General features: G+C 36.4%; 3 protein-coding genes across 3 annotated transcripts; 2 read left to right on the top strand and 1 right to left on the bottom strand.

Annotated features, from left to right (window-relative positions):
* Positions 1-1,115: 1,115 nt before the first annotated feature.
* On the top strand, positions 1,116-4,024 carry bloc1s3 (biogenesis of lysosomal organelles complex-1, subunit 3). The gene is made up of 2 exons (XM_007245130.4): positions 1,116-1,227; positions 2,356-4,024. The coding sequence occupies exon 2, from the start codon at positions 2,357-2,359 to the stop codon at positions 2,939-2,941; it is 585 nt and encodes a 194-aa protein (XP_007245192.3). The 5' UTR covers positions 1,116-1,227; position 2,356; the 3' UTR covers positions 2,942-4,024.
* Positions 4,025-8,611: 4,587 nt separating this feature from the next.
* LOC103023905 (gamma-interferon-inducible lysosomal thiol reductase) lies at positions 8,612-16,851 on the top strand. Its single transcript, XM_022682750.2, has 7 exons — positions 8,612-8,882; positions 11,511-11,693; positions 12,562-12,636; positions 13,576-13,665; positions 13,813-13,965; positions 15,477-15,545; positions 16,611-16,851. The coding sequence occupies exons 1-7, from the start codon at positions 8,739-8,741 to the stop codon at positions 16,668-16,670; spliced, it is 774 nt and encodes a 257-aa protein (XP_022538471.2). The 5' UTR covers positions 8,612-8,738; the 3' UTR covers positions 16,671-16,851.
* A 3,620-nt stretch (positions 16,852-20,471) lies between these two features.
* On the bottom strand, positions 20,472-23,267 carry LOC111192755 (sialoadhesin-like). Its single transcript, XM_049466921.1, has 5 exons — positions 23,255-23,267; positions 21,529-21,891; positions 21,213-21,443; positions 20,795-21,136; positions 20,472-20,698 (listed from the first exon to the last, which is right to left on the bottom strand). Exons 1-5 carry the CDS (start codon positions 23,265-23,267, stop codon positions 20,472-20,474), a joined length of 1,176 nt encoding a protein of 391 aa, XP_049322878.1.
* Positions 23,268-26,547: the final 3,280 nt, after the last annotated feature.

Here is a 26,547-nt window from a genome sequence, read left to right as displayed (position 1 = left end):
AGAGGTAATCACAGATAGACACTCTCACTGATCACTGACTTTATTAATGTTTATTTGGGTTTAGTTTTCTAATGTTATATAGAGGTAATTACAGGTAGACACTCTCACTGATCTCTGACTTTATTAATGTTTATTTGAGTTTAGTATTCTAATGTTATATAGAGGTAATTACAGGTAGACACTCTCACTGATCACTGACTTTATAAATGTTTATTTGGGTTTAGTTTTTTTAATGTTATATAGACTTAATTACAGGTAGACACTCTCACTGATCACTGACTTTATTAATGTTTATTTGGGTTTAGTGTTCTAATGTCATATAGAGTTAATTACAGGTAGACACTCTCACTGCTCACTGACTTTATTCATGTTTATTTGGGTTTTGTGTTCTAATGTCATATAGAGTTAATTACTGGTAGACACTCTCACTGATCACTGACTTTATTAATGTTTATTTGGGTTTAGTTTTCTAATGTTATATAGAGGTAATCACAGGTAGACACTCTCACTGATCACTGACTTTATTAATGTTTATTTGGGTTTAGTTTTCTAATGTTATATAGAGGTAATTACAGGTAGACACTCTCACTGATCACTGACTTTATTAATGTTTATTTGGGTTTAGTGTTCTAATGTTATATAGAGGTAATTACAGGTAGACACTCTCACTGATCACTGACTTTATTAATGTTTATTTGGGTTTAGTATTCTAATGTTAGATCACTGACCACGGATTTTATGTTTATTTGGGTTTAGTGTTCTAATGTTATATAGAGTTAATTAAAGATAGACACTCTCACTGATCACGGACTTTATGTTTATCTGGTTGGTGAGCTGATACTGGATTTACTGAGTTTAAAAGGTGTATATCTGGAGTTTAAAAGCTTTAAAAATTCTGTCTGTGGTGCTGAAATATTTAATATTGGGTTGTGATGAAGAAAAGACTATAACATTAAATATAATAATTATAAAATCTCTATAAGTTCTGATTTTGCTCAGTTGCTCCATTTGTTCCCATTTATTTTGTCCTCAGTCGGGCGTGCCCTAGTGATGTGAGAAAGTGGTATTCCGGTAGAGCGTGTTTCCTGAGGGGACTTTTATTATGAAAGTAGTAGTGCGTTGTTTCTGGTCTCGCGCGCCTCATGTGACTGCAGTGCAGATCTGCAGCTAAACAGTAAATAAAGAGGATAAATCTGCTGAGAGTCTCGAGCTGCTGCAGCGATCAGAGTAAGTATTTACTGAGTTTACTGGTTTTATTAGCCTGCTAAATAATCCAGCCCTGATTTAAACTGGTGTTTACCCGTTTATTTACTATACTAAATGCAATGCTACACTGCACTATACTATACTGTACTGTTCTATATACTAAACTACACTACACTATACCATACAATGCTATACTGTACTATATTATACTGTACTGTACTATACTACACTATACCATAGAATGCTACACATCACTATACTGTACTGTACTATACTACACTATTCCATACAATGCTACACTGCACTATACTATACTATACTGTACTATATACTAAACTACACTACACTACACCATACAATGCTATACTGCACTATATTATACTGTACTGTACTACACTACACTGTACCATACAATGCTACACAGCACTATACTATTCTGTACTCTACTATACTACACCATACCATACAATGCTACACTGTACTGTATTATAATGTACTGTACTAAATACTAAACTACACTATACTATAGAATGCTACACTGCACTATACTATACTATACTGAACTATACTGTACTATATACTAAACTACACTACACTATACCATACAATGCTATACTGCACTATATTATACTGTACTATTATACTGTATTATTATGTACTGTACTATATACTAAACTACACTATACCACACAATGCTACTCTGTACTATACTACACCTTATTGTACTACACTAAACCACACTGTACTATACATTGCTACACTCTACTATCCTATACTACATTACACTATACTTTTCTATGATATACCATGCTACACTGTACTATACTAAACTACACCATACAATGCTACTCTGTACTACACTACACTATACTTCTCTATGGTATAATATACTACACTATACTACACTACGCTATACAATACTAAACTTCACTATACCACACAATGCTATACTGTACTATACTACACTAAATTACACTACACTATACCATACTATATTACACTGTACTATACTAAACTACACGTAATTTTCTGAACACTATTTAGAGTTTTCTGTTTACTGGTTACCATTTCCTGTTTGATATTTACTGTTTTTTGTTTACTTTTTGATGATGATGATGATGATGATGTGCTGTGTGTTTGCTGTGTCAGTATGGAGGGCAGGAAGGTGGCAGTGGTGGTCCAGGGGGAGGCGGAGGAGACTGACTCGGAATCAGATCAGGAGGTCTTCATGACTTCAGTGAGACCCTCCTCAGGACTGACCGTTCCTGGAGAAGCTTCAGAAACCGACAGCGAAGGAGAACCGGCTCCATGGAGACCAGAACCCGCCCAAACCTCCCAGAACAGACTGTTATTCCAGTCTGACCTGCCCCCTCTGGTGGTCACACGCAGCCCTGAGGTGGTCTCGCTGTGTGGAACGGATGATGGGCGGAGTCTGAGGGCGGACTCGGCCGGACAGAACACTTTGCTGCAGCAGAAACTGCAGGAGGGCAACGCTCGGCTGTGCGCCGACGTCCAGCACAGCCTGAAACTGCTGTACCAGGGAGCGTCCAGGGACATCCGGACCGCCACCGCCCACCTGAACAACTCCCAGAACAGCATCATCAACACCTCCCACAGCATCCGCCTCATCATGGAGGACCTCAGAGCCGTCTCTGAGAAGATCGACATCATCACCAGCTGTAATCTGCTCCCGGACATTACAGTTCCCGCCCAACAGCCCAGTTCTGCACCGTAAAGCTACTGTCAAAAGTGGAGGAGGTTCTACATATGTGCATTGGCTTCCATATTAACTATTTTTTTTACTGTATTTTTCGCACTATAAGGTGCATTGAATTTTAAATCGCACTATCAATAAACGTCTACACGTTTACATATATAAGGCCCACTGGATTAATAGGTCACATTATGTGACACTGTTAAGGAACAGGGGTGTCGCCATCATTTCCTTCTAATTCAGCAAGTTAACCTGTCAAGCTAAGCTTAGTAAACAAAACTAATTCTTAGCGGCTAATGCTAATGCTATTGCTGCTCCAGCAGTGCTAGCCGGGGTTGGCACCAGGATACAGGCCGATAATACTCACCCCTGAAAATCAAAAGAGCTAGCACTTAGTACGGTTAGCGGCTAATGCTTATACTTCTCCAGTCTTGATGCTAGAAACTTTGCAGACTGAAACTGACGATTTTTGGGAAAATTAAAGGATTTCAAGTGCGCCTTATAGTGCGTAAAATATGATAGTGAGTCGCGATATGTTTTTAAACTGTTATTTTTACAGCTTTTGATAATACAATGAAACAGATAATTCCAGTAGGGATGCACTGAATAACTTATAATGAACAATGACAATGAAAACTAATTTATTCAAATATTGATTGCACCGCCCCCTCCTCTCTTCTCGCAGCCTCACTGGTAGTGATGGAGACAGCAACGAGGACCCACAAACGGCAGGTTTACGTTCATTTTTTACTAACAGAAATAACAGAAATTGAACTAAATAATCAAAATAATGTATTTATCATCACTTATCACGTTTAGTATCAGTGTATTCAGTTTTCTATCTTTTTACAAAGTGGCTGTTTTCAAACTTAAATATGCAAGCTGTACAGGACTAACATAGTAAAGCTGTGATTAAAAATCTGTGTTATTCCACCAAATATTGATTTATGAACTCTAACTGTGTTAAAACATTAGTATTGTTGTTTCTAAATGAATATGAACTTGTTTTCTTTGCATTATTTGAGGTCTGAAAGCTCTGCATCTTTTTCATTATTTTGACCATTTCTTATTTTCTGCAAATAAATGATACATTTTTGTTTGGAATTTGGGAGAAATGTTGTCTGTAGTTTATAGAATAAAACAACAATGTTCATTTTACTCAAACATAAACCTATAAATAGTTCAATTAGAGAAACTGATTATTTTGCAGTGGTCTCTTATTTTTTTCAGATCTATCTATCTATCTATCTATCTATCTATCTATCTATCTATCTATATATCTATCTATCTATCTATTTAATCTTGAAACGTGCCGTTTCTGAGGCTGGTAACTCTGATGAACTTATCCTGTACAACAGAGGAAACTCTTGCTCTTCCTTTCCTGGTTTCCTAGGGCGGTTCTAATGAGAGCTAGTTTCATCATAACGTTTTTCATAGTCTTTAAGACTGAACTTGAGAATACTTTTAAAAATTAAAAGTAATCAAATAAACAAAACAAATAATGAAAAACACTGAATTTAAGCGGTGTTCAGACTTGACTGGTAGTCTAAAATATATATATATATATATTTTAAGAATATTTTTACATGTATGAAAATGTGTTCAGGTACCTTTAAACTCCAAAGCAGGATTTAGGCATGAGTGTATAGTCTGTCCAATAAGGGCAAAGCTGAGGGCGGAACCTGTGCAACACAGCTCACCTTCAGACTTAAGGAATCTGAGAAATGCTGATTTACAAAACAAAAGCAGGTGATATGATCACAAGACGATCACAGCTGAGTGAACATGTGACCTGTTTGACCTTACTAACTAACACTGAGACCTTCAACGTAACATAAGAAAACTAACAATATAACATGAAATAACAACAAAAGTAACAACAAAAATAACATGATAACAAAACTTACATAACATAATAGCATGACTTACAAAATAACATAACATATCAACAAAACTAAAGTGACATAACAAAAAAAAACAATTAAGAACAGATTTTACATAACACAAAACATATAACAACATAACAAAAAACCAACATAACATATAACACATAACATAAAACTAACAACAACATAACATCACATATATTGACAAAACTAATATAACACAAAATAACTCAAAACAGAATTGTACAAATATAATAAAACAAATATGACAGAGAGTCTAAACATAATTATTGGGAAGGCTTTACACTAGATGTTGGAACATTGCTGTAAAGAGAATTTGATTTGCATTTAACCCCAAAATAATAAAAAACTACAGATAACCTGTGACTGTAGCTCTGTTAATATACACCAAATCAGCCATAACATTGAAACCACCTTTCTAATATTGTAAAAAATATTTGGGGCATTAGTAGGAATAGGAACTTCACAAGGCCTCTGAAGATGTTCTTCGGTATCTGTACCAAGACTTACAGCAGATCCTTTAATTAATCCTGTAAGATGTGAGGTGGGCGGAGCCTCCATGAACATCAGTGGGACTTGTTTCCAAGACTCTGTCATTGGTTCTCAAGTTGCCCCCCTCTTGGACACTTTTGGACACTGGGAACCTCCCACAATAATGACCAGTCTGAGGTTCTGGAGATGTTCTGACCCAGTCATCATCTACAGTAGAACAGTGTTGTTCACTACAGCTGGCAGTGGATTTAATGATGTGGCTGATTTGTTTGTTTTTATTATTAAAAGTTGTTGAGATGTTGAACGTGGAATTTCCCTAGACTTCCCCCGACCTGCTTCAGTGGAAGAGCTGCAGGAAGATTCCTCTTTCTGTAAAGGTCACTCAGCGCGAGAGAGAGAAAGAGAGAGAGAGAGAGAGAGAGAGAGAGAGAGAGAGAAAGAGAGAGAGAGGAAGTCTGACTGTTTTTATTCTCCAAAATCCCCGAAACTAAAAATATCTACAGTATAAAGAACCCAATTTTAGAGTCAGATCTGACATTTATTAAACTAGTTATAGTTGACAAAAATGAAATTAAAAATATACTTTGTAAAATATAACAAAAAATAATAAAGAATATATATTTTTTTGTGTTTTTTTTTTTTAAATAACCATGACTAGTTAAACAAATTGAGTTCATTTTTAAATAAACTTCAATATTTTTATAACTTCTGCCAACTCAACACAAGTGGTGATAAATTATGTCCTTCTGCTAAAATTTCGGTCTCTCTCGGTCTCTCTCCGAGTTGTATATGCATGCTGCACACAGCTCATTGATGTAAATTTGCATACAGTGACATGATGTCATATATAACAATGTAATTAAATGTTAACTCTGAATAAGTAAAAAAAATAGTTATTAATTGTGGGTTATTAATTAATACTATGAAATAATGTAGTTATTTGTATATTAGTTAGTTATTTCATTAGTTATTTAAAAGTATTTTAGTTAATTATTAGTTATTATCTGTGGGTATTTGACAAATATGCAGTAAAATTCATTTTCTTTGAAAAAACATGTATTGCAAATTCTAATATTTGAGAATATATGAGAAAAAGCAGGAACCAACTTTGTCATTTGTTTCACTGTTTTTATGTGATATAACTTTTTTTTTAAATGTGTCAAAAAAAAATTCTTCAATCTTTGAAATTTTTAAAACATTTCCAAATTGAATAATAAATGTTAAATATTGTAATGATCATTAATTATATTATTTCACCTCATACAATAATCAATGATTTTAAATGATATATATTTTTAAATATATTGTTAAGTGTCACACTATAGGACATCGCATAAAAAAAATTAAAATGGGGTAATATAATACAGTGTTTTTCTTCACTATGATTATGTAAATACTGAAATGCATAAAATTTGTGACTGCTCAATGGCGAAAAATTGTTTTCTCAATTTTATTTAATTTTATAAAACACTACAGCAGCAAATCTACCTTATTTAATGACAAGACACAAAGACTCCTTGTGACACGTCAATCATTATTGAATCATGTGATCTGATGATCCCGAACTCCTCAGGGTAATGTGACTATGTGATGATACTCAGCTTCAACATTGTAATAAAACCACCATCCAGTATGAAGTTCTACAACCCTAATTCCAAAATAAAAAAATAAGAGGTTAAAAAAGTTAGTGGTACCAATAAACAGTTTGCAACAAACTCCCATGACTGGGCATAATCATAATGTACTGTACTTTCACGTGTATTATCAGGGCTAATATATAAGAGGGGACCGATCCTCCTTTGGTCAGACTTGTAAATTAATGTTAAAATTATTACACATCCACATATGTCTAATATATTCAGGTGAATAGCCACATCAGTGGCAGGGGGCATAATTTAGACGGAGGGCAGATGATCTGTGGTGGGTGGTGAGACTTCCATCAGTCTGGCCGGACAGGAAGACAGGAGAACCTGAGGGTTGAACATCCATCGGTATCAGGTTGGACAGGTAGGCAGTTAGTAAGTCGGAGTAAAGCAGAAAGATTTGTGGCAAACGACTCCGGCAGATCTGAATATAACAACCTAACTAAAGGGAAAGAGATAGCCAGAATATACACAGAGACACAGAGACATCCTGAACACTGGCATCCACCCACTTCACCGTCCACAACCACAGAAAGCACCAGGTAATCGCCACCCGTTAAACATCAACAGCTCTGCTGTGGAAATTTTGAAGAATACCAAGTTCCTCTGTGTTTACATTGCAGAGAACCTCATCTGGTCCCTCAACACCAGCTTCATAACAAAGAAAGCCCAGCAGCACCTCTACTTCCTGCGTAGACAGAGGAAGTAGACAGAGAAAAGCACATCTCCCACCCCCCATCCTCACCATGTTCTACAGAGGGACTGTAGAAAGCATCTTGAGCACCTGCATTACCGTCTGGTTTAAGAAATATAACATCTCAGATCACAAGACCCTACAGCAGACAGTGAGGACAGCTCTTCCCTCCATCACCGGCATCTACACCACACGCTGCATCCGCAAAGCCACCAACATTGTGGACGACCTCACCCACTACTCACATGAACTCTTCGCTCTGATGCCGCTTGGCAGAAGATACAGGACAGGAGCATCCGAGCCTCTACTACCAGACTCTGCAACAGCTTCATCCACCAGGCAGTCAGACTCCTCAACACACAGAGAGCCTCCACTACCAGACTCTGCAACAGCTTCATCCACCAGGCAGGCAGACTCCTCAACACACAAGTGAACTGAGATCCTCATCACTCTACACTCAGAAATGTCTCAATCAATCAGCAATTTTTGCTGCTCATCCCATAAAAGTATAAACTCTTCACCTCAGTAACTGCTGTGATTACGTATATTTTATATGTTACAGTATGTTACCTTATTCTCAGCATGCAAATTTCATTGTACCGTATCGGTACTGTACTGTCCAGTCTTTATTTATTGTATTGTTTTAGTTGCACTTTTGTTACACTTTTGTATTTTATGTTTATTTAATGACAATAATAGCCTCTTGACTTGACTTGAGAACTTGAGAACATTTTTGGCTATTAATGTGATTAGAGCTTCACATTGATATCCAGTATGAAACTCTAATAAAATTCATATCCATTATGAGTCTCTTATCAAATTAATATTAAGTACGAAGCTCTAATCATATTAACATGCAGATGTCGGTCTGAGTATTGATCAGTGGCTGGTTCACAGAATGAGCGACTTTTAGCCGATGCTGTTTTGCTGGATACTGATGACGCGCCGGTGTCTTGTGACTCTCAGCCAATCAGAAGCTGGGTCGGCGGTTTGTTAAGTTTGGAATGGGGGGATAAATGAGAATGTTCAGGGAAGTTTCGGACAGTCTGATCTGATCAGATACAGACAGATAATAAGAGAAGATGCTCTCCTTTAGGTCCGCGCTGCTGCTCCTCGCCGCCGCCGCCGCCGCGTTCTCTTTGATCAGTGGAGGTGATTGTAGACCGTCCTGCTCCGCTTCACCTGCGCAGTGGTGCTCGTCTGTGGAGACCGCGGCCAAATGCGGGGTAAGACTGTGATACTTTAATACAGTTAAAAAGGCTTAAATATAGTTTTATATATATTTTTATTAAATTTTGTGATTAATTTTAAGCCTTTTCTCTGTTATTTATGTCTTTATTAAAGTTTTTAAATCAATTTTCACTTCTCTTTTTTTGCAACTGTCCGTTCCACCTTAAATGGTGCAGCAGTTGCATTCTGGCGCCTAGGCGCCAGAATGCAACTGCTGCACCATTTAAGGTGGAACGGACAGTTCCAAAAACTAAGCATAAACAAAGTTGATTTAAACCCAAAAGTGTTTAATTATGAACTGAATTAGTCAAATATATCTAATAATAACGAATAAATAATCCTAAAAACTAGTATATGCCAAAAATCGGTCGTGATATAACTTTTTTATAAGGAAGTTTGGATTGTAGGTGTGACCTCACAACCACAACCAGGAAAGAGGAAAGATTCAGTGATTCACTGATTCACTGATTTTAGTGATTCACTGATTTCAAAGTCAAATATATATTTTTTTTAAGTTATAAAAATAGGTGTATAGTCTGTTTAAGCCCAGGACAAACAGATATTTATACAAACTATGAATATGCATATATTTTTACAAATAAAATATGAGACCACTTCAATCAATCAATCAACCTTTATTATAACTCGGATGTACATTGAGGGCAGCCCTCATTCTCAATGTAGCCGAGCATTTACAGAAACAGGGATTGACATAACAGAGAAAATAAAAGGTAAATTTAATTATTGTAAAATATCAGTAAATAAAATATAAAAAATAGATTAAAAAATAAATAATAATAATAATAATAATAATAATAATAATAAAAAAAGATTATAATTAAGTATGGTTTAATTGACAAAAATTAAAATCATAAGAAAGGAAGACTAATACAACAAAAATGGGTTAAAATGAGCTAAAACTAACTTGTAAATAAATGAACTAACAAAAATAAAAGCAATAATAATAAAAATAGTAATAACAATAAAAGAAAATCAAAATAAGATAAAACTATTAAAATAATAATATAATAAATATAATAATGATAATAATAATAATAATAAATAATAAAATGGAAATAAAATAAGGAAACAAAATTAAAAAAAGGAAATGAAACTAAAAAAAAGAACTAAAATAAAAGTTAAGGATAAATAAGATTAAGTAAAACAGGAACAGTCTGTCTGAAGGTGGTTAGATATTAATAGTTAAAAATGATTGAGTAATGAGTGACTTAATGATGTTTTTCCATGATTTTTACCAAATTGAAAACCTCTAAATATAATCAAGAGGAAGATGGATGATCACAAACCATCAAACCACCAAACTGAACTGCTTAAATTTTTGCACCAGAAGTGGCATAACTCTATCCAAAAGCAGTGTGTAAGACTGGTGGAGGAGGAGAACATGATGCCAAGATTCATGAAAACTGTGATTCAAAACCAGGGTTATTCCAACAAATATTGATTGATTTCTGAACTCTTTATGAACTCTAACTTTATGAATATGAACTTGATTTATTTGCATTATTTGAGGTAGGAAAGTTCTGCATCTTTTTTTTTTATTTTAGCCCTTTCTCATTTTCTGCAAATAAATGCTCTTAATGACAATATTTTTATTTGGAATTTAGGAGACATGTTGTCTGTAGTTTATAGAAATTCTCCAAAATGACTTAAAATACTTCCATTCAAAGTTAAGAATGTCTCACCTGTAAAGTTGCTGTTTTGGAGAGACTTGTTTTTCATTGGACAGTGATGGTATTGCACTGTTTTTAATGTACTGTAAGGTAGAAATATATTATTTAACAATAAAGAAATGTTCATATTTCTGTTTAGAAAATTATAGGAAATTATAAATGTAAATTAAAATGTAAAGGGGGAAAGTTGGTGTGGTTTAATGTATTAGTGTGGAGTGATACTGATTCAGCAAATCAGAACTATAGCCATAACCATAAACGAAATATTGCCACTTAAATAAAGCTATAAAGATAACCATAACTACTGGTATATGTACAATACCAGTCAAAAGTTTGGACACACTTTCTCTCTCACACTTTCTCTACATTGTAAATTAACAATAAAAAAACTTTAAAAATTAAGGTACACATATGGAATTATGTAGATAACATTAAAAAAGTGTTATTCCTCCTCATTAATCCCCTGATCTTTAACCTGATGAACTGAGATGGTGATTTGAGGTGATTTAATTGGGATGAGCTGGAGCTTGAAGTGTGAAGGAATCAAAGCAACTGTTGTTCAGCACCTCCAGGAACTAGGATAGGAACTAGCATGTCCAAGAACGTTTGGCTAAATGGTGGAAAACCAATGCTTTGTTTGATAAAGCAGTGTCCAAACACTTTTGGATAAATGGTGGAATGCGAATACTGCTGGCTCACTAAGCTGTATCCAAAAACCTTTGGCGAAATAGTTATATGTGGAATACCAATACCTTGGCTGATAGAGTAGTGTTTGGTGAAATATGGTTGAAAAACATTTGCCCAATAGCTGGTTTATCCAGCAGCTCCTCCGTACACACACCGTTCTAAAGAGCAATAGAGAGACACATGATTTTACATGTATTGGCTTTTCAAGCCAACTAAACTGTATTTTCATTGTGTTTTGGTCCTCAGGTTCTGGAGCAGTGCTTCGGGGCTAATGTGACCAAATCGAGCGCTCCGCCCGTGAACATCAGCCTGTACTATGAGTCGCTGTGCCCCGGCTGCCGGCAGTTCCTGGTGCTGCAGCTGATGCCCACCTTCTTCATGCTGAACGACATCATGAACGTGGAGCTGGTTCCTTACGGAAATGCACAGGTCCGGTTCTGGTTCAGAATCTCTGCTGTTTATAACTGATCTGATGATAAAAACGTTCTGTTTCAGAGTGTTCTGGTTCGGTTTCTAAATTATAAGCCCCTCCCCTTCTTGCCCACTTTACTCTAATAGGATACTCTCATGTGAACAATGCCACTCCTCCCTTTTTTTTGATTGGATGCATCCATATGTATAAACTTCACCCAATCCGATACGAAACTTCTTTACATATAAGCCCCACCCCTATGTGTCCTTTTTTTATACTTTAATATAATGTATCCATATTTATAAGCCCACCCCACTTTTTTCTGATTGGATGCTTACTTATACTTACTTATGCTTACTTAGATAGGATGATTCTGCCCTGCAAACTATTAATGTATTTTAAGGCCCCGCCCATCCTTGCCCACTTTACTCCAATAGGATACAAATAAAAATAGAAATAGTAAACTTGCCCCACCCACTCTGATAGAATGCATAAATAAGCCCCACCCCTGCTTGCCAATCTTTCTCCAATAGGACTGGATACTTCCAGATGTAAATCTCCACCCACTCCAATAGGATGATTCTACTTGTATTATCTCTGCCCCTCCCAAGTTTTAATATAAACCACACCCCTCCTTATACACTTTATTCCAATAGGAAACTCTCATGTGAATAAATCTTACAGCACTTCATGCTTCCTTCTGCTGCTGAGAACTTTTTTAGAGATGCAGATTTCCTTTTCCAGCAGGACTTGGCACACTGCCCACACTGCTTACCAAAAGTATCAATTGGTCTTTATATAATATTTAAATTTTCTGAGACACTGATTTTTGGGTTTTCATTGGCTTGAAAAGCCTCATCCATTTTTCCCTTATCTCTGCTGTAGGAAACGGGGCCTCCAGGTAATTACGTGTACACCTGTCAGCATGGACCGGAAGAGTGCACGGGCAACATGATCGAGGTGAGATGGTTCACATCAAACATATTAAAGTGATAGTTTAAACGAGGGCTGATAGTAGGTGCAGATGGATGGGATGTACAGTTTCTGAATTTTTATGGGTTTTACATTCCTTAATCCACATTGTCATGTGTGTACCTAGTATACAGTATGTTGTATTAGACTAATATTACCTCCCACAGTAGACAGGGCAGTGGGAGGTAATGATAGTGACTGGCGACTTCTGGATATAATTGTCCATGCAACCAGGGGGTGTTTATTGTGCCGTCAGTTAATAAAAAAAAAAAATCTTCAATATAATCACAATAGTATTCTTTTTCTTAAGTTTTTTTTCTGTTACTAAATAAATCACTAAATAAAACTGCTAATGCATTACCACACCAGTCATTTTTTTTATTTTGCGTGAATAATTAGGTAAAGTGTCCAGATTAATTATCCAATTTTTTTTAATAAGTTGTTTAATTATTGCATTTAGGAACAATGAATTAGATTTTTAAAGGAATAATCCTGTCTCCTAGTGGGCAGTAGAGGTACTGCAAGGGGCCAACATTAGTAGGCCAATTATTATTATTATTATTTATTTTATTTTTTTTTACTATTTTGCAAAGAAATATTTAAACAAATATAACCAGTTCAGCAAATGTTCAAATTCAAGATGTGGTTTTAATGAATAAAAAGAAAATAAGTTAATTTAGAATTTTAGCAGGGTAAAAGATAGCAAAAAGCATGTTGGATTAAAATCAGGATATGGTGTGATGTTCTCAGCATTTATATGCTTTTATTTTGAATTGATAAAAATTAAAAATGGAAAAATATGTATGGGATAAAGCATTTAACAATAATGGGTCCATTTAAAGCGTTAACTGACAGTAAGAAATATGTAATTTTTCATCCTGCATGCGAGTTATATCTCCTCCGCTTTGTGTTTGTGTTGATGTTTAGACGTGTATGCTGAATAAAATGGGGGGCGCTGCGTATTTGGCAATAAACTGTATGGAGATGTCTGCTGATGTGCTGAAAGCGGCCAAACCGGTGAGTCATTACACAGACAGACTGACAGACACTCCTCCAGACAGTACTCCTATTTAATCAGTTGAGCTGAAAAAAATATAATAGGTGTAGAAATGCACAATAATGGACCAAGACAACTTCCTATAACCCCTCCTCCCCTGTCCGCAGTGCTCTGAGCTCTTCACGGAGAAAAGCTACTGGGACGACATCCAGAAATGTGTGAGTGGAGCCGAGGGGAATAAACTGATGCACCTGAACGCCGTGAAGACCAGAGCTCTGAAACCGCCTCACGAATACGTTCCCTGGGTCACCGTCAACGGCGTAAGAGCCTCCTCACTTTCTACAACTTCAGGATTTTATTCAACTACTTTTATAAAAAGCATCAAAAAATGATCTACCAATAGAATACAATTTTTATTTAATATTTTTGTAGACAAAAAATTAGTTGCAACATATACAAGTGTCTATAAATAAGAACAGTACTCCTTATTAACCTTATTAAACAAAAACAAAAAACAGTACCACAAATAGGCCTGTCACGATAATTGCAATATCGATTTATCGTACAATAAATGAACATGACCCCAATCAAACAATTTTTGAAAATCGTGATATCGTCTGTTGGGATTATTTGTATGTTTGTTCACATATATATATATATATATATATATATATATATATATATATATATATATATATATAAATATAAATATAAATATAAATATAAAATGGTGAACACTATTTTAGCCAGTCATGCTTCAGTAACTGTAAATCCAAGCACACAGTGTGGACTAAAGTAGGTAAAGAAATAAGTATATAATATAATTCCCGAACTAATTAAAATAAATGATTATTTACATTTTTGATGTCTTTAAAAAAAAAGTGTATAATTACTTTTTTGTGCTATTCTGTTCTCATTATGTCAGTGGCATTTAATAGTTTTAAAATTACAAAAATATCGTGTATTGCAATAATTTCTGGGGCAATATATCGTCCACAAAAAAATCTTATCGTGACAGGCCTAACCACAAAAGTATAGCAGAAATATTCATACCCCTTTAACTTCTTCACATGTTGTCACCTTATAACCACAAATGTAAAAATGTATTTTATTGAGATTTTAAGTGATGAACCAACATAAATAAGCACATCATAGTGAAGTGGAACAAAAATGATATGTTTTTATTTGGTTAATATTTTAAAAACCATGTGACGTGCACGTGACAAGTGCTCAGCCCCCTATATCAATCCTAAGTAGCATCACCATCTTTCTCTGCAATTACAGATACAAGTCTTTCATCTTTACAAAATACCTAAACGAAAATAGAGGCTGTAAAAGACTTGAGACTTGAGGGAAGGAGATTCGCCTTCCAGCAAGACAATGACCCTAAACCTACAGCCAGAGCTACAGTGGAATGAATGTTTCAGATCAAAGAATATTTACGTGTTAGAATGATCCAGTCAAAGACCTGACTTAAATCCTATTGAGCTTCTGTGGAGAGACATGGCTCTACTAAATATTTGCAGTGGCTTGCAAAAGTATTCATACCCCTGGAACATTTTTTCATATTTTGCCGAATTACAAATACAAACATAAATATATTTCACTGGAATTTAATGTGAAAGACCAACACAAAGTGGAATACAGTTGTGAAGTGGAAAGAAAAGTATGCGTGATTTTAAATCATTTTTTACAAATAAAAAACTGAAAAGAGGAGAGGGTTAAATTTGGGGTTTTAAGGTGACAAAATGTGGAAGTTCAAGGAGTATGAATACTTTTGCAAACCACTGTACATACAGGTTGTTTTAATATATGTGTGTGTGTGTTACAGGAGCACTCAGAGGATCTGCAGCAGAAGGCCATGAGTTCTCTATTTAACCTGGTCTGCAGTTTGTACAAGGTGAGTCTCGGGCTGATCTCAGGTCAGGTCTTACTGTATTTTTCGGACTTTAAGGCGCATTAAGCCTTAAAGTCCGAATGATGATGATGATGATGATGATGATGAAAATAATACTGTTATTACTTCTACTACTATTATAATAATAATAATAATAATAATAATAATAATAATAATAATAATAATAATAATAATAATTTTTAAGACAAAAGTAGTGGTCAAGGGTGCATAAAGGGGCAGAAAACAAATAGTAAAAACACAAAGGAAATGCGAGGAAGAACTGCTATAAAAATAGATTCAATATCAGGCGACGAGAAAGGTAAAGCAGGAGCTATTTATAGTGAGAAGTCCAGGTGTTAGCAATCTTAGAAGCACGGTGAGCCGGATTGCTGAAGTCGTATGATCCGGCATTTCCGGAAGGTTGAGTGCAGGTGCATCCTGGGAAATGGAGTCTTTCTCGAGAAAACTAGAGTCAGTGGCAGGTAGACAGACAGCGACGGGACTGACTATTATCATCATCATGGTGATGTGTGTGTGTGTGTGATACATACCCTTTAAGAAAAGAAAGAAAAAAAAAGTTCCTTCTAGCACTTTCTCAGTTATTATAACTTATTATAACAGTTATTATGACACATACTGAACATCCCTACAGAGAGCATCACTACGGCACAGTGTGTGAGTGTGTTCCTTCTCCTTTTAAAAAGGGATTTTTTTTTTGTTTTTATTTTTATTTATTTATTTATATATATTTTTCTGCTTTTACTGGTCTGTTTCAACCATTTTTTAAATAAAACACTTTTACTTTAGTCCCATTTCACTGGTTCTGAAACGATTTACAGAAGTAAATCTTAAAATACTAGTTATGAAATTGTTGTTTTGTCATTTGTTCCATCAGGATTTAACCTGAAAATATTTACAGTCATGTGCTCACAGTACGAAAAACACGAATGAGCTGCTTAATTAATTTCTCCGATTCCGTTTTTGGGCTCTTATGGGTTAATTTGCTGTTTGTTGTGTTTTTTTTTTTTTTTTTTTTTTTAAATCCCGCTCTGTGTCTGTGTGTTGCAGGGAGATAAGCCAGCTGCCTGCACTGTGGGACAGGGTGGTAAAAAAGTTAGTGTGTGCTGATTCAGGATTCACCGTCCGTCCGTCCATCTGTCATCCGTCTGTCTGTCCGTCTATCTTGTTTTAAAGTGTCAGTCAGTGGGAGAAACTCTCAGTCCTGCTGCTGCTGCTGTCGTCAGTGGGAGTCTGAGTGAAGGACCTGAGCACTATGGGATCACTATTTTAATAAAAGAATAAAACCTCATATCTGCTGTCCTGCAGTTCTGTTCTCACACAACACTCCAGTCTATTATTACTGTTACTTATGTTTACATTTCAAACACACTGACTGTTTAAAACTACATTTACATGCACAGTGTGGTATCACACTAAATCAGTATGATTTTTTTTTTTTCTGGTTTGGACTCTTGTCATGGTGGAAGAGCGTGAGTCATCTTACTTAAAGCTGTTTATTCACTACACGACTTTAAAAAGACTTTAAACAGACTAAAGTCTGACACCCTCTCACATCTAAAGACTCGTCACAGACTGTTTAATCACAGATTAAGATTTTGCAAAGACTGGGAATGACTAACTGCAAGACTGCAACTAGTTTCTTTCTGAGATTATTTCCCATCATGCCTCATGGTGGAGTTTACATACAACACATATTACATATTCAGTTACAAATAGCAGACGTATGTAGCCTAGTATTAAAAGACTCAAGAGAACTCCAGACAAACGTTCAATTAAGCTTCTTAAATATATTTATTAAGTATATTTTTTCATTTTCCATGAGCATACATGCAGCTAAAACAGGGAACAGCCTAGTGCAGGGGTGTCCAAACTTTTTTTTGTTGGGGGCCAGACGGAGAAATATATTTGAAGTCACGGGCCACAGACTCTGTAATAAAACAAATAATAAAAAAATACCACTTTAAATAATACTTTTTTCCTGATTATTTCATTTACACACCATTTTACTTGACTTACTATCTTTATCTTTGACAGTGTTGTGTAAACTAAGATTTTTCAAATTGATGTTTCATTTCATGATGTCTCTTAATATTAAACTCCTTTAATACGGCAACTTTTAGACTCTTTGCCCCGTTTTTCTGCGCTAGAAATGCGCACTCTCTCTGCTTTTAGACTCTTTGACCCATTTTTCTGCGCTAGAAATGCGCACCCTCTCCGCTTTTAGACTCTTTGCCCTGTTTATCTGCGCTAGAAATGCGCACTCTCTCCGCTTTTAGACTCTTTGCCCTGTTTATCTGCGCTAGAAATGCGCACTCTCTCCGCTTTTTGAGTCTTTGACCCATTTTTCTACGCTAGAAATGTGCACCCTCTCCGCTTTTAGAGTCTTTGACCCGTTTTTCTACGCTAGAAATGCACATTCTCTCCGCTTTTAGACTCTTTGCCCCGTTTATCTGCGCTAGAAATGCGCACCCTCTCCGCTTTTAGACTCTTTGGCCCGTTTTTCTGCACTAGAAATGCACATTCTCTCCGCTTTTAGACTCTTTTGCCCCGTTTTTCAGCGCTAGAAATGCGCACTCTCTCCGCTTTTAGACTCTTTGCCCCGTTTTTCTGCGCTAGAAATGAACCTACAGTTCACTTACCAGCATCCTTCATTACATTTTGAGAATGACAAACTCCAGGGGAAGCAATTTAAGGTGAAGTTAAAAGCTAACAGCACTATCCAGTATAACTCAGCTTTACGTTTTTTTGTAAGCTATTTTCTGTGCCTTACTTAAACCAGCCAATCAGAACAGAGCTTTCAATGACATGATAATGAATCGTCTGAAATCACATCTGAAACAGATAGTACTAAAAAGGACATAAAGAAGAAATCTAAGGAGTGAATGTAATAGACAGGATTTGCTCACCTGGGGGCAGCACTGCTCGTCCTGAAGTTCACAGCAGAGTACTCAACATCCTGGTCCTCTATGGTGTAGGAAGGCAGGGTGGAGGTGGTGGGTGAAGCCTGTTTCAGTGCACCAGGGCGTTTGAAATTAATGCTAGCGTAGTGAACACCATCCTGTTCGGCTGAAGCTTCTCTCTGTGTGGAAACGGAGGGCATGGCCAAGGCTGAGACATTACTGTACACAGCTCCAGAGTCAGCCTGAGAGAGAGGGAGTAAAAGAGAAAGAGAATATGAGCCATGCTAGACATGGTGTAAACCTAATCTAGCTTTCTACCATCAAAAACATCATTTCAACAGAACCCCCAAGCATGGGTTTGGTAGTGTGATGTGTGGGGATGCTTTGCTGCACCAAGAAGATCGAAATAACTCAATTACTGATTAATTCATGAATTCATAAATTCCACTCTTTAACAGAAAATCCTACAGGAGAACATCTGTTCATCAATCGTTGATCTAAAGCATAAGAGCACCATAACAATTCCAAGCACAAAAAGCTCTTTTCTCATTAGTTTAAGCTGTCAGTTTCCACTGTGAGGAACAGAGTGAGGAAATGGAAGAACCGCAGACACAGTTCTAGCTAAAGACCTGAAGCTGCAGAACAAGAAAAAAATAAGATAATCAGAGGAGAAGGATGGTGAGAACAGTCATAGTCAACCTACAGACCTCCAGAGTTATTTGGAGGGCGGTTATTTATGCATGGAGGAAAAAGAACACAGCATTCCAACACAAACACTTTACTGCTCCCCACAGTAAAATCTGGTGGTGGTTCATCATGCTTTGGGGCTGTGGGATCAGTGCAGGTACTGGGAATCTTGTTAAAGTTGAGGGTCTCATGGATTCCAGTCAATATCAGCAGATTCTTGAGAACAATGTTGAAGAATCAGTGAGAAAGTTGAAGTTGAAGCGCCGGGGCTGGAAACTTCAAAAAGACAACGACCCTAAACACTAAACACTAATCACTGCTCAAAATCTACTAAATCACTAAAGTATTCATGCAGAGGAACAAGTACAACATTCTGGAATGATCATCTCAGATCATCTCAGATCATCTCAGTCCCCAGAACTGAATATTATTGAAAATATGTGGTGTGATTTAAAGCGTAAAGGTTTTTCATGCTCAGAAACCTGCCTGAACTGGAGATGATTTGTAAAGAAGAACGAGCCAAAATACCTTCAACCAGAAGCTTCAACCAGACTCTCATTGGAAGCTATAGGAAGAGTTTAGAGGCTGATATTTATATAAAATGAGGATCTACTAAATATTGATTGATTTTTCTGTTGGGGCCCAAATGTATGCACCTGTCTAATTTGGTTTAAATAATTATTGCACACTTTCTGTAAATCCTATAAACTTAATTTCACTTCTCAAATATCACTGTTTTCCTCTGCTATATGATAACTGAAATTGATGATCTAAACAACCAATGATTTATAAAGGAACATCATGAAAATTATTAGGGGTGCCCAAACTTTTTTATACTACTGTAAATAAAGTTCATGAAAATGAACTTGGGCAGATGTAGGGCAGGTAGGGCAGGTAATTACTGCTCTCTAAGACACCTACCTCCCTATTTTCCATGTTGCTCCTCTGAACTTGACCTGGGCTGGACCTCCTCCTTCTAGAAAATAAATACACACAAATTAAGACAATAATTTATATTGTCTTAATAATAAAATGTGTTCATACACACATACAAACCTCATCCATATCCATCCTGCAATGAGCACTAGAGCCAGAAAGAATACTGCAGCCACTGTCATGAGCTTCAAAACTGTGGTGTCCTCTGGACCTTCTGGAAATTTTATATACAAAATAGATATATATATATATATATATATATATATATATATATATATATATATATATATATATATATATATATAATATAATATACCGGTACATTATGCATTCATTATATCCATTCTATCCATTATATAACAATTGTGTTACAAAAATGTCTAAACTACAAAAAGTTGATACCTCCTAGAGTACAGGAACACTGGAAAACATCCTCAGGGCTTGTTGACTCCAGGTAGAGCTTGTTGTATCTGGTGGGTTTGTTGGTTACAGGCTGTCCGTTCTTGTACCAGAAGTAGGTGGGGTTGTTGGGCAGAGTGCAGGTGGAGCTACAGGTCAGTGTTACTGTCTGTCCTTCTGATGGAGAGCTGGGACTCATTTTCACCTGAAGATCTGAACATGAACATAATAAAAAGTGCAGCATTTCCTGTATTCAGATATAAACTGGAAATAAAGAAGAAATGAACTCAGATATAACTGATCAGATACCTGTAACACTCAGAATAACTCCAGGACTACCAGAGAAACCCCTTCCTTCATTATTAAGAAATCGATACCGATATTCTCCAGAGTCTCTCTTCGTCACATTTCTGATTCTCAGAGTGCAGTTTCTCTCTTTATCCCCCGGAAACTCCACTCGGCCTGCAAACTGCTCTTTCTTACTCAGATCATTTGGATTCACTCCAGGCTGAAAGTAAAACCAGTATGATTCAGTAACTCTCTGTCCACTGGGATATGAGTAAATACAGGGAAAGTCCACTGAGGAATCCTCCAGAACACACACTCTTCTCTCTGAGTAGATCACACTCCAACAGTTCTCACCAGAAACACCTGTAGAAGTAAAAGATCATCAGCTTCTGATTGGATTGATTCATAATTAGTTAGTTATGAACAGTTTTATACTCACATACTGAGCTGGAACGAATGTCAGGAGTCCAGCCAGCAGAGCAGGAGTAGCTGCTAGGAGTATCAGTTTGATATAAACTTATCAAACTCCAAAGTCTATAATTTGTTGAGTGTGAGTTTTGTCCATTGTTGTACCAGTAATAATAAAGAGGTTTAGAGCTCAAACTGCAGGAGGTGCTACAGTTCAGTGTCCATTTCCTGTCGGTATCAGAGATCATCTTTATCTGCAGATCTGAGTGGAAATAAAGTTGTAAATATTGCAGCATCACAAAGTTGTTAAAAAGACTGAACAGATTGTTGTAGTTGAGCTGTTTTACCTGAAACCGTTAGAGTGATCGCTGTAGAGCTGGAATATTTCTCTCCTGATTCTGTAATGATCATGAGCTGATATTCCCCCGAGTCTCTCTCTCTCAGATCTCTGATCGTAAGAGTTGAAGTGGAGGTAATGGATGAGGAGCTACTGGTCTTATAGATCACTCGTCTTGCGTAGTCTGAATCTAAAGCTAAATCCTCTGGATCTTCTTCTTTCCTCCATTTAGCTTTTAGTTTGGAGCTGAACCAGAAGCTTTGCTGAGGTTTGATGGTGTTTGAATAAGAGCACTCCAGATCCACTGCTGATTCCCGCAGAGCACAGATAGTCTGAGGACTGCAGGACACTTTATCACTCTGACCAAGAGAACCTGAAAACAGTGAAAACCACTGAGTCGGCAAAAAATCAAACAAATCAAAATAATCCCGTTACATAAACGTTACAGAAACTGATGCTGATTTTGAGCTGGTTATTTCTACATTGACCAAAGAAACATCTTAAGAACATTCACCATTCTGTAGCTGCTACAGGTAAAAAGCTCTGCAGTGGTGAAGAATATGGATTACTCCCAATCATTGATGGTGTACACTGTATGTGTTTGTCTTGTAACTTTGATTCTTGTTTGTTTTCCTGGTCTGTATTTTCTTTACACATATGGATCACCTTTCATCTATCTCTCTATTTTATTTTATTTGCTTTGTATACATGGTTGGTAAAGCATAACTGGTAACAGTATTGGCATCCCTGTGACTGTGAGGCTAAAGTTTGATTCACTATCTGGCCAAGAGCATCATACTGGTTTTAGCAATTGACCAATTTACCAATAACTATAGACACACATAAAGGATTATATACTAATAATTGTTTACATTTTGTCGTAGCATCCTTAGTCACTAAGGAAGAACATTTATAAAATCTGTCAGGCTAGACTTCAAGCTGTTTGGACTGTGTGTCTCTCCACTCTTCCTCCAGACTCTGCTCCCTTGATTTACTTTAAATGAAATGTAAAATGTACTGATGATCAGTGATGGTTTGTTTAGAGAGACATGTCTGATATCTGCTGGTGTTGATCCACTGTGTTTTATTATCAAGTCTAAAGTCAGTGCAGTTTTGTTTTCCTGCAAAATCTTACAGCACTTCTTGCTTCCCTCTGCTGCTGACATATAAAACTTTTATGAAGAGGCAGATTTCATTTTCCAGCAGGACTTGGCACACTGCCAAAAGTACCAATTGGTCTTATATAATATTCAAATTTTCTGAGACACTAATTTTTGGGTTTGTATTGGCTGTAAGCTTCATAATCATCAACAATAAAATAAATAAACACTTAAATTACGTATAACACTACAGTAAATACAATAAATACAACAGACCAGACAATCTAACAGACAGGAAAGTGCAGTGCCGATACAGTACAATGAAACGTACTAGGGATTTTGGCCACACTGCTAAATTGTTTGTATCAGCTGTGTGATGGTCATGAAATGGGCATGAAAAAGACCAAGATATCACTCGAATTTATCACCAATTGAGCAATTGAGTCACAAACATAAAACCACATCCCCTTACACCAGCGTGCCGTGAAAGTGCTGTGAAGTGCTGTGAAAGTGCTTCCCTTTAACTCTTTCTTTCTGACTTTTATCAAAATAAACAAAATCAAACTAAAAAAGGTGAAAACCGGTGGCTTACAACGCAGCCATGGCTCATCTCCGCGCGTAAACTATACTGGGTACACTGGGTCCACATTCTCCACCACTTGTGATCTCAACCCATGGACAGAAAACAGTCATTTGACTGGACAGCAGGGCCAGGCTTAAAAACACAATATTTAAATAGCAACAGAGCTTAAAAATATATCTAAACCGGTGGGCATGGTGGTCTTTAAGTGAGGTGTGTTCAGGTAAATTTGTGGCATATTGCTATATTGGCAATGTAAAAAAAACGCAGGTGCGCCACTGACTAAAATTAACCTAGACAACAGTAAACAGTTAGATGTTCGTTGCTATCTTGGCAACGCATGCATTCAGCATGCTCAGAATAGAAAATGCTTGTGCACCTTCATAGCATGAACGTACTATAAAGTGCAGAAGTGCAGCGCCAGAAGAATAGCAATCTGCCAAAGTCAGAGCACACCTGGCTCTTAAAAAGAATGGTTTATTTCATGTTACGATCAAAACACAATCATTAATTAGGAGAATTAGTAGATGTATTTTGCTTTTCCTGCCATTATGATAGCAAAGACACACTGAGACACCCTAAACCAAGCAGCAACAGGGTAATGGATCGCCTATAGGTCGCTAAAACAGGGCCCTATATATTACTACTCTTTAATTCTTGTCTTTAGCTCTCATGTTCTCACTCACAAGTCAGTCTCTAGAGCTGGCCACGTATTATTGGGTATCTATACACTTAATTATATCTATTAATATTTGCCTACAGGTGTTATTAACACATTAGTGATATTAATGATACAGAACTGAAGAACTACATATGCATTTGGATAGGCAGACAGCAATTTAAAAAAATCAGAAATAATCCTACCTGGAATATTCATCAGGATGATCAGTGGTAGGATTCCCCATTTGAAGCCCATACTTCCACCTGACCTGAGATCAGCAGAAAGAGAGAAATAGCTTTAAATGAGTTCCTTCTGCAGATTCGATGCTTTTAATTATATATTAACCTGCAAAACAAGAACTGAATGAGAATTTTACTCACTCAACTCAACTTCAGTTATTCCAGAACAACTAAAGATCAACTGCCTACCATATCTTTTGGATTATATGGATCACTATCAATAAACATCTCTTTTCTGGTCTATTTTCATACATAAGGCGTATGAAATTAGGATTATAAGGCGCATTAAGCGATACTAGTAAAGATGCCTACATTAAAGTGAGCAAGGGTGTCGCCATGTTTCCTTTCTATTGGGGAAGCTCAGGGAAGTGCCTAAGTAAACAAAACTGTAATTCTTAAAAAAACATTTTCTTTCAAAGTCAAACGAGTGCTGGATGTTAATCTACACAGATTTCTCTTCTGAACGCCATTTATTTGGGTGAGTAAAGCGCTTTTTTTATGTTATTTACAGTAAGTTTTTCTGTGAAGTTTCTCCAGCACTAAGGCTGGGTGCAGCAGCATTAGCATCAGCTGCTATCCATAGCAATAGCAGGACATAAAAATGCCGCCTAATAGCGCTACACTGTGGAGCCACGAGTGTTCCAGTAACCCAGGGTGCTATCAGCTAGCGGTTTGTCACACATAGCTTGTTTTAACACGATAAACACGCAGACTACAGTCAAATATACTTGTCTCTGAATGGCAAAAGAGCTAGCGCTGGGGTTAGCGCCTAATGCTATTGTTTAGTGGCTTATAAGTAGGGAAACTTATAGTGCGAAAAGTACGGTAAGTCCTTTCTGTTCATGTTTATGGACATCCACTCTTTCTAATAAGTGCTTAATTCAGCTACTTTAAGTTGCACCCATTGCTCACACAGATCTGCAAATGCACACAAGCATACTGTTTAATGTCTGGTGTGGGCTAGAGTTTGTTTTTCTCCAGTGTTGAGCTGTAGATCAGTGGATCTGTGTTCTCTGGACAGTTACTCCAACAAAAGCAGGATAAGCTCTTTTTAACACCCTTTATTTCAGAAGAAACAAAGAATTGTCTACATGGTGAATGTTCGTAGCCCGAGGACTGTAAAGTTTGTATCATGTGAGGCAAAAATATATAGCAAATATATATTTTTAAATATACTTTGTCACTTTATTATCTTTTGCAGTTATTAAAAAATGATTACTATTTGAAATTTGCCAGTTTTTGCTTTTTTTCTGTGGATTCTTTTGGATTTTTCTGCTAAAGACTTTTGCTTCTGGAATCCCTCGTTTGCTTCTGCTTCAAAACTCTTTATTGCTTCTGAGTTTTGGTACACTTTTCATAGGTGGGCGGGGCTTAAAAGAGGGCGTTACCCTTGAATCTCCATTGGTCAGCTGAATAAGCTCTTTTTAACACCCTTTATTTCAGAAGAAACAAAGAATTGTCTACATGGTGAATGTTCGTAGAAGTGGAAGTTAAATAAAACAGCTGAAGCCAGAGGACTGTAAAGTTTGCATCATGTGAGGCAAAAATATATAGCAAATATATATTTTTAAATATACTTGGTTACTTTATTATTATTTGTAGTTATTAAAAATTTTTAGAATTTTGCCAGTTTTTGCTTTTTTTCTGTGGATTCTTTTGGATTTTTCTGCTAAAGACTTTTGCTTCTGGAATCCCTCGTTTGCTTCTGCTTCAAAACTCTTTATTGCTTCTGAGTTTTGGTACACTTTTCATAGGTGGGCGGGGCTTAGAAGAGAGCGTTCCCTTTGAATCTTCATTGTTCAGCTGGTTCTGGACTAACTGCTGGGCGTGGTCAGTCTCAGACGAGGGTTCAGGGAACCCCCTCAGTCCAAAACCAGCTGACCAATGGAGATTCAACTGACCAAAGGGTAACGCCTTCATCTAAGCCCCGCCCACCCGTGAAAAGTGTGCCAAAACTCAGAAGCAAAAAACTGACGCAGAAGCAAACGAGGGATTCCAGAAGCAAAAGTCTTAAGCAGAAAAATTCCAAAAAATTAACAAAAACACAAAAATTAAAGCAAAGACTGGCAAAATTCAAACAGTAATAATTTTTAAGTAACTGCAAAGAATAATAAAGTGACCAAGTATATTTAAAAATATATATTTTCAACATATAATTTTTCCTTTTGAAATTTTAATTACAGATTTTATTTTTTTGTGTAAAACATTTGGCACAAAATTTACTCCATAAGAATCATCCTCAGGATGATCCATTGAACTGTAGAACAGGTGAAGTTACTGAGATTAAGATTAACAGTCAGGGTGGAGCAGAGTAGGAAGAAAACATATAGTTTGTAATGTCAAGAATAAAATACAATAATATTTATATTTATATATATAATAAGACAATCAGGAATGCTGAGATTTTAAAGAAAATGTATTCATTAATACACAGAAAGCACAAGGTTTT

The sequence above is a fragment of the Astyanax mexicanus genome, chromosome 18 (genome assembly GCF_023375975.1).
Source record: "Astyanax mexicanus isolate ESR-SI-001 chromosome 18, AstMex3_surface, whole genome shotgun sequence".
NCBI lineage: Eukaryota > Metazoa > Chordata > Actinopteri > Characiformes > Acestrorhamphidae > Astyanax > Astyanax mexicanus.
The sequence above is the reverse complement of the archived record's forward strand: the minus strand, read 5'-3'. Positions and strand labels throughout refer to the sequence as shown.